At 33.4% G+C, this 9933-nt stretch overlaps 1 protein-coding gene across 1 annotated transcript in view; it reads right to left on the reverse strand.

Annotated features, from left to right (window-relative positions):
- Nucleotides 1–2144: 2144 nt before the first annotated feature.
- Nucleotides 2145–9933, reverse strand: part of TC2N (tandem C2 domains, nuclear) — a 35914-nt gene continuing 28125 nt past the window's right edge. The window contains exons 9-11 of the mRNA XM_011373151.2: nucleotides 8108–8222; nucleotides 5537–5736; nucleotides 2145–3548 (exon numbers count right to left, since the gene is read on the reverse strand). Of these exons, the coding sequence (XP_011371453.1) occupies nucleotides 3438–3548; nucleotides 5537–5736; nucleotides 8108–8222 (426 nt within the window). The 3' untranslated portion in view covers nucleotides 2145–3437. The remainder of the gene's footprint in view (nucleotides 3549–5536; nucleotides 5737–8107; nucleotides 8223–9933) is intronic.

The following is a 9933-nucleotide window of genomic DNA, read 5'->3' on the forward strand; positions in this document are numbered from 1 at the left end:
CACACCAAGAACAGTGGGAACTAAGGAGTGTCGATCATATTTGTATTTTAAAAATATCACTCAGGCTATAAGGTAGAGACTAAATTAGAGGGAAGGAAGAGGGGGCAGGAAGACCAATTATAGGGAGGAAACAGTACTACAGGTGGGCAATGATGCTGTCTTCAGTTAGAGAAGTTACAGTGGAGCCGTAGGTGGACTCCGGGTCTACTTAGGATGTGCATTTCTGAATAGAACGATCAAGTTATGAGAGATGAGAGAGACAGAGGAGCTCCAAGGTGTTGCCTAGGTTTCTGGGGTGACCGACCAGGTAGATGACAGTTCCTTTCACTTCGATGAGGAACAGTAATGACTGGATTTGGAATGGGAAATCAAAAGTTTGGTTTGGGGTTATGTTCAAGGAAAGATGTCTGCATGAGCCAAATGATAGTGGAGCTCATTAACAAGATTTGGGTAGAGATATAAATTTGACAGCCTTTGGCCAGTAGACAGCATTTGAAGCCAGAGGAATAGATGAGATTGCCCAGACTGATGACACAGCGAGAAGAGATGTGTATCTTTAAATATTCATAACTGCTATCATATAAAAAGCTGAAATTAACTGCGAATTTCTGAAATCCTTCATCAACAGACAATTATCTGATTAAGCAAACAATGGAATTTTTGCTAGGGAATATAGTTTCCGTACGTTAGTATCAGAGAAATTCACATAACTGTATTCAAACAAAAGTTCAGTTTAGCTTATTTCAGACCACAATTATATAACATATGTTCAAAATCCCACTTGTTCCTTCTTAACAGTCTGATAAGAGCTGGAACTAATATACTTTCGTGGTTAATTTCTCCAAGAGTTATGCTAAAAAAAAATTATGCAAAACTAAATGAAAGCCATCTAGTGATGCTACGTCTTGACATAGACGGCAGCTATTTGTTATCAATGCGAAATCTTATAAGTAAATACACTGTTAGAGAATGGCACTGTCAACTATTAGCTATCACTGTGAACATTTCCACTGCTTTCTCTGGTCACTGAGCACCATTTTGGTTCCCTTCTCCTTGTTATAAGTAAGCAATGGTCAAGAAATGCCTAAGCAAATACAAACAGAAGTGATTTTTGCATAGTATCTCATTATTTTATTACTAGCTTCTAATGCTTTTCTCATAATATGAGAAACTATTAACAGAAGAGTGTGTTTCTTTTTATATTTCCACATAAAGCTTCAAAGAAACAATCAGAATATTATCTCTATTACGTACCTCCTTGCCTGGAAAAGGCTTAAGTAAACACTAATTAAAATATTTGGGATCTTAGTTGTATCGATACTTCTCTAACTGAAAGAAATTTTAAATGAAAAGGTTTTCTTTTCATTGTTTCATTTATCTAGAATTCTTAAAACATACAAGAAACTACGAAGTCATAGCTTTCCCTCAAATTATATACATATTGTAAAATACTGAAAATTAAATAATGAAAAATTGAGTTAAATACATAACTATATATAATAAATTTAGGAATTGAAAGCATTAACAGAACACGAAAAACTGCTCAAATGAAATTCTAGATTTCTTAAAACAATAAAGTCTGTTTTTTGTTTTCTAAAAGCCAATACACTTCTTTCTTTGGTGGCTATTAAAATAGTTGCATTTGCAGAGGATTTTTAGGGCAGTGAAACTACTTTGTATGATACTATCGTGGCGAATACATGTCATTATGTGACTGTCAAACTCATAAAATGCACAACACTAAAAGTCAACCATGGACTTTGAGTGATAATGATGCGTCAATGTAGGTTCGTTGATTTTAACAAACATCCCTCTGGTGTCAGATGCTAATAGCAGAGGAGGTGGTATATGGGAATTCTCTGTACCTGCCTCTCAATTGTGCTGTGAACCTAAAACTGGTCTAAAAAATAAAATCTATTTAAAAAAATTTTTTAAATCGTTGCCATTTGTCTCAAAGATTCAACTAGAATACAAGGTGATTTCTCTTAAAAGTCCATATGAGTACTGACCAATATGTAAATTTTCACCAAACTAAAAAAAATTATTTCAAAATGCACAGAGAGCACCTGTCAACACCATAAACTCTAGAAGCAAAGGGCATGTAAAGATGTACATTTTAAAGCTTGAGGAGGTAATACCTAAAAAAAGGGGAATTAAGTGTTTATTTTGTTAAATCTTAATAAGATATACAGAACATAAGAACTGGAATAGAGGGATGCTTAACCTATAGCAAAGTACACCTCTGGCCTAAACCACCTACCTCCTGGAAGGTGTGGGGTAAGAAAGAAAGGAAAACAGAAGACCATGAACACAGAGCAAAAATAAAGTCAAATTTTCCCAGATCAAGGATGGCCTTATTTATTTCTCCAAACAGCTATTCTTTTTGGCTACAGCTTGTATGGCCAACTAAACTACAATTACTCCCACCTACCGAGTTTTAATGAGTACCTGAGAGAAACTGCAATAGAAAATATTTGCTACATAGTGTTATCATGTATGGCTACTTTTTAAAAATAGGAAAATAGTCTAACACTGTGAATTACAGAATAAGTAATTTACATTTGAAAAACTAAAAACAAGGAAGTGATTATCACAAAATACTGAATTTGCTATTTACACTCATTTAATTCTGCTAATCAGGATGGGTCACAGGAATGATAATCTTATTTCGACTCCAAATAAAATAAAGAGTAAATTATGTGAGAGAGAAAAAATATATAGAATATATAATTAAATGTGTGTATACTGGATTTCCAATCAAATGTCAACCTCTGGTGTTTTCATTTTTCTTGCCAAAATGTAGTTTTCTATATCTAAAGTTTCTTGGACATAAATGGCTTACAAACTGGCAATGTGATACTTTCTGGGTGAGAAATGATAAACACAGGGCACGAACTTTCCCCAAATATAGGAGTTGAAGTGGTTCAATTCATTTTTGCTTTCTGAAAGAAAAGACTTAGCAAGAAGTAGTGAAGTCAAGATATAATCAATAATGACTAGCGCTGAGATTGTCAGTGGTAAAGTCTTCCAAATGTCTAATAGTACTTACTAACAGACACTTGATATACTAGATTTTGAATATCTAGGTAAAGCTTAAAAAAATAACCCTATTAACATAATATGGCAGTAATTATCCATGGCTGATAGTCTTATTGATTTTATAATTTATTCAGTTGCCCTAACAATACTACCCTTTTACTTTATTGCCTATTTTGGCACAGTTTTAAACATTTTCTTTACTTTGGATACCTGATATAATTCATTACCATTTTCTGTATTAAGTTTAATTTTCTATCAGATCTGTCATATACCATAATAATGACCTCCATAAATGAATTCACACATATAATGATTTGTCTATTCTCATTGTAGAAAGCTGAAATCAAAAGTCTTCTAAAAGAATGTCAAGTTCTTCACCAAATTAATATGTGAAGTCTTCAAGATGGATTTAGTTTGTGCCACTGGATAACAACCTTTTCTGGATTTGTAATTGTCTCTTTCCACTGGTTCGCTGCTTCAATGTTACTATTATCTTCACTTATCCAAATCTGTAAAGGAACAGTATAACCATTTAACTTTATACGATAATGGTAACTGAGTTCAAACAGTTAATCACTCTTATTAATGAAAGACAATCGGAAGTTTGGTTTACACATTTTCAACTAAAGGTCTTGTTTTTCCAAAAGTTTGATTTCTCTAATTTGAAAATTAAATGTGAAAACATTTAACTTATTTATTCACTCTGAAGACCATTTTATATGATCCAATCCAATTTAAAATTTCAATATGAGATATTACAAAATCATTTCCCCCAAAGTTATTAGTGTCCTATCTTATTCAATAAATTTAGGTGCTCAACTTAAAATTGATCTCAATCACTTAAAAACATTTTTGTAAAGATTAACTCAGAATAATCATGATTTTAAATTAGATTAGTAAGGAATATGTATTTTTCAGCAACTTGTACATTAAATAAAACTGTAATTTTAATGGAAATCTAATAGTCATTCTTGATCCACAGTAAATAATTTCATAGTACCTATCACTTATATAACTTTGAATAGATGTGAATGAACTGGGGAAAACTGTAAAGTACTATGCAAATGTAAATATCACAATGGTTACATATCATAGAGGTAAGGTGGACAAGGAATCAAAAACCCTGAATTCTCACCTCAGCTCTAGGCAATAACAAATGCTGTTACTTTGCTCTTAACTTCTCGATACTCAGTTTCTAATTCTAAATAATGTAATTAAAGCAGGTCACGCAATGGTTTTTAAACTTTTCCCCCTCAATTTCTTGTTCTGAAGAACTTTTTCTTTGAATAAAATCTTACAAACAACGCCAACACAAAAACAGATAACATGAGACTGCTTCGGATGACATAGAAATGGGAGACCCTAATTCAACATTTGGCTGCTCCACCATGGTGGCTCCTAAGGCTACCAGAGAGGCCATAGGGAATGGATGACCAACAAGAAGCTTTCCAGAATTATTATTCTTAACTAGAATCTCAACGAGAAAGTAGAATGATCAAAAAAGTTATCCCGACAATAATCTGTCAAGTATATCTCCTATTCCATTCATACATGATGGTTGAGACTTGACAATATAGGAAAACTTTAACTGAATTCACTTCATAGGTGTCATGGCTTTGAAAGTATGCTAGTAATAGGAATTCTTGAGTTTGAACTCTTTTTGAATAAGAATAAATGAAGAAAAAACTATAATATTTTTTACAAATATTATAGGTAAAGTGAGCCAGTTAATATCGATCTTTGAAAATTCACATATAATTTGAGAATCTCATGTAGACTACTAATAACATCAAGTAGAAGCTTTTAAACCAATAATATAGATTTTGGAATTTAAATGTGAGTCAAATAATTGTACTGGAGAGAAAAGATAAATGACAGCTACCACTAATGCACTCAGAATAAAGAAAGAAATGACGAAAAGAAAGCGAGCAGGCAAGTGTGATATTGTCTTATGCAAATCACTAAGTATTTTTAAAGAGATTAATCTAGAAACCAGTATCAACTATCTAAACATTATCACGACTACTGTTAAAACTGATGTTTTCTATGAGTTCAAATCTAACATAACTTAGTTGACAGCAGACAGAGTTAAACATTAAATTAGACATGAAACAGATTAAAGTTGGATGTGTGAATCTTTAAGAAATTCGATTTAAATACTTAGTGTTCCCCCTTCACAAGATATGAGTCAGCAGGACTGAAAAACTACTCTTATAGTTTTTAAAGTTGAAAAGCTCCAAAAAGACTTATTCTTATTACGAATAAAAATGTAAAGATTATTTAAAAAACAAAGACTTATTTTAAGATGGGCCTGATGACTCCAATTATTTGTATTAAAGCAAAACGTCTGACAAGTGGCAACACTGAATTTTAGCTTATGATGCTGAAGAATTTTACCCATTAACTTCAATTTTACCCTATATTCTCTTTGTTCACCAACTGTTTAAATGCACAGGAAGTGCAAGGAAAGAATTCAAGATAAAAACTCCCCACTAACCTGCCCCACAAAGTGTTTTCTTCTTACGGAGCTTCGACTATAAAGCTTAATGAGAAAAATAATTTCCTTTTCATTCTGTATAAGTGGAAAAACCATAGTCTCTCCCCACTTTACTCTTCCACTGGAAGCCTTCAGTAAGCGTGTCTTCTTCTTATAAATTAACTCTCCAGAGCTAAACATGGCCACCTTCACAAAAAAACCTAAAAAATAAGAAACTTTGATATATAAAATTTTATCTAAAATATCATATAAAGATATGTATCTATATATTATGTTTACTGTAAAAAATACAAATAAGCCTCTTTTAAAGATCTGATGAGCTATTCGCCCTAACAGAAAACATTTCTAGTAAACTTGATCATTTTTATCATGATTTAAAATTAACTACTGTAACCCCAAATAAACTTAATCTTCCTCCAACCTGAATGCCCTTAAAGGCTGGAATTGTAGGCACAAATAACGGTCAGCAGCAAAGGAGTACACGTTGCAAAAGATTACACAACAGGGGGATGCCAACTCTCTAGACGGCTGGGGAAATTTATTTCATAATTTTATAGAGGTAAAATCCTTTTCTTGAGACTCCAGAAGTTAAACATATGATCACCAGAGGAAATCTATTCTTTAAATAAATTTGAAATGTAGAGCTTTCAGTAATGGTATAATCGCTTATACAAACTAATTTTCCTATAGATATCAAGTATAAAATCTGAAAGAAAAAAATATATGTATGTATACATATACACATACATTTACATATACATACACATACACATATGCATATACATATACATATGCATATACATATACATATGCATATGCATATACATGTACATGTACATATACATATACATATATATGTAACTGTTTAAGACACTAAAGACTGACCAAAAGCAGAAGGAAACTGGAGAGTCAACTCTCAACTCTTAAAACATGGAAACTGCACTGGGTGAAATGCAGGTTTATATGGCTTTCTACCTAAGCATTCTCCAAACTCTAACACACAGTGCCTACAGCTCAAGCAGAAAGTACAATCTAACTTGAGCATCGCAGGATAGAGCTGAGGCTGCCAGGGCAGCAAGAAAGTGAGAAGGGAGCTTCCAGAAAGGAGGGAGCTGAGGATGGAGACTGAGCATTAGAATCACAAAACAGAAATCACTGGGAATCCTGACTAGCAGTTTTGATTAAAGGAAGACACCTGTTACTGTAATAAATTACATCTATAGATTTTCACCATCGTTCTTGGTTCCTAGAATTAACCCTCTGTAGTTCTGGTAATTTATTCTTTTAATGTCAAGGTGGACTTTATTTGCTTATATCTTACTTTAATTTTCCCATCTATCCACATAAGTGATGGTCGTCTAGAGCTATTTTTTGTGTGTGTACTATCCCTTCTGTTTTGATAACCAAGAATATGCGAACCTCATAAAGTCACTTTTTTTTTACTTTTTTCATGCTTTAGAACAGCCTATATAGAATAGAAACTATATGTTTCTTGAAAGTTTGCTAGAATCTGCCAGCAAAATTATTTTGGCCTAGTGCACTTTTATTAGAGGCAGTTCTTTAACTACATTTAAATAGTTATTGTTTTATTCAGATTTTCACTCTTTTCTGGTAAACTTCCGTAATTTTTTCCTTAAAAAAAAATCATTTAATTTATATAGATGTTCAAATAATTTGTATAGTTATAAATAGTATGGTCTTAGTTATTATTGAATCTCTTTTGAATTTAAAATTATATCCTCTTCCTTGTTCATTTTCCTTTTTTTTTTTTTGGCTTGATCCAACTTACTATAGGTTTGTCTATTTTAATGTTCTTTTCAAAGAAGAAGCTTTTGGTTTTACTGATTATGTCTTTCGCTGTCGTCTCAATATTTATCAACTTCAACTTTGGCTTCAATTCCTTAAATCTGCTTTCCTTTGTGTTTGCTGTTTTTCTAGCTCCTTTAATTGAACGCTCAGTTGTATTTATTTGCAGTCTCTCTAGTTGCAGTCTATTGCTTTTGCCTGCCTCCAGATAGTTTCTCTTCTTCTGGTAGGAAAAAGGAGTACTCCTACCCTACCCTAAGCCCCTTAGGACTGACCTCAAACCTCCAGCTCCAGGAGTGGCCACGTGACCTAGGCTTATACAAGCCTTTATGTCCAAAGGGCAAGGAGGGAAAAGCGTTTCGAGGGTTATGTTTGACATTTTTGTTTTTTTAAATTAAGTGTCTATGCTAGCAGAATATCCAATGAAGGGCACAGACCTAGAGAGAGGATAAATTATCTAGGCTGGTGAGACATATCTGACAGTCCTCTGGACACTCAACCTATATTAATTGAGCAAATAAGGAAAAGCCTCAAATGCAGGAAGATCGCAATTGGATAAGAATCAAGAGACAAGTGGATTAAAGTAGAATTAATAGCAAAATCTGAAATCCAATAAAATAATTTTAAGTTAAAAGATAAGTATTTAAGTTAACAGTAAATGTAACTAAGATTTTAATCTTCATTGTAAGGAATATAGAAAAAAAAAACAACTACCTTTTACCAATATTTTCTCAAGATTCCACTTTGAACCACTGATATACTTACTCAAAGTCAGAGGTGTTGATGAGCTTGGAAGGTATTGTGCCTCAAGAATCTGTAACTGAATCCTGCTATTTATGGCTTGAAAACAAGTCCCCAATTCAAGTTCTGCATGGCAAACCTGCATGTCAAAAAAGTGTCATGTGGTAATTAAGAATAAGTTTTGGGATATTTTAAAAATTCAAAAATAAAGAGCTAAGATTAGAAATTTTAAAATCACTACTTTTTATTGACACACAAAGCTATACGCTGTAAGAGAAGATTTTAGAAGATCAACGTCATGGATTCTGTAAATATGAGGTACTCACTTTCATGGATGCTCAAAATGCAAGTTACAGCTACATACTGACCTTTCAAAATGCAGGAAAACCAAAAGACAATTCAAATTAAAAACATATTAAATTCCTAAGCAGTTTTACTAGAGCAAACGTCAGTGAAATTAACACCGAAAGAGCAAGCATACTTTCAAAAGACTTAAATGTAGTCATCTGAATTACTTATGCTGAGAACGTATGAAATATGATTTCAAAATATTACATGAGAATCATTATTATTTTTTCTAACAGTAGAAATGAGAGTAAGTGCTACCAAATTCAGAAGACAAAGGATGACTTCAATGAACAGACTTGTGGGCTGAGACCTGCATTACTATGCTGAACGGAAGGAAGCCAAAGAAGCCAAAGACGGGAGCCAGCGAGAAGGAACCCAGCAAAAGTGATGAGGCAGTAAAGAACAAGGAAAAAGTCAAAGAAAACCCGAGGCAAACAATAAAATGAAGGAGATGTAGGGAGGGGGGACAGTTAAAATGTGCTCTTTAGTACCGCTGACTAAGAGCATAATAAAGTTGGTAATTTGTCTGTGAAACAGAAACCCGGGCCAGCCTCCTTATGTGGATTCCAAGGTCCTTGGAGTGAAAAATAAAAGAAACAGAACGTCGTCCAAACACAAAAACATCGCTCTTCACATGTTGAAAAGAGTAAGTATGGGAATAAAGCAAGGACATAATGTTTACAGAGCTCACAGGGGTCCCTGCAGACAGACTCAGGAGTCTCTGCTAATACTCATTCCAACGAAGCCCCAGCACAGCTGCACGGCACGTTATGAAGAGGCTCCCATTTGATAATTGCCCAGTGTTCCCCAATAACCGGCTCTTGGCTCACTATGCACATGCCATTGCCTGAACCTCGGGGATTTTCTTAAAACATGATTCTGTGATTTCAGATTGGTTGTGCCAAAAGATCATGCCAAATCAAGGTCATGCCAAATCAAGAGAAAAACAGTGAAAAGTGAATCACTTAAAAGCACAAACTGAAGTACTGAGGTTAGATTCTCCCTTGAAAAGTCTAAAATGATGACAAGACTTGTCTATTTTGGCAACAAAAGCTGAACTCTAATAAGTGAACATACTGCTTTTGTTTTTAATCATAATAATAATGGATTAATAAATCTTTTCACATGAACTAATTTGAAAGCCATATATAAAATAAAACCTTTGCTGACTAAAAACAATGAAGCTGTCTTTGCTATTTAAAAACAATAATCACTTATCGTTAACAAAATACAAAGAAAACTGTGGATTAAAATTGTTCGTTTTTTTCATTGATTTTGTACCCACAACGTAATGACACTTATGAAAACACCGAAAGGTGGCAAAACTTCTCTTAATGTTATACACTTGAAGAGCTCACTTTCGTAAAACAGAACAGCACTTGGCAACGGGTTTACCATTTCTCACTCGCCAAGATTGTTTCACAAATTCAATTATGTTCCAGAAAATCAATTCAGATCATGAAAAACCTGTTCAAAGTGGTGTTCAGTCTCACAATAACCAA

Source organism: Pteropus vampyrus, unplaced genomic scaffold, assembly GCF_000151845.1.
Source record: "Pteropus vampyrus isolate Shadow unplaced genomic scaffold, Pvam_2.0 Scaffold219, whole genome shotgun sequence".
NCBI lineage: Eukaryota > Metazoa > Chordata > Mammalia > Chiroptera > Pteropodidae > Pteropus > Pteropus vampyrus.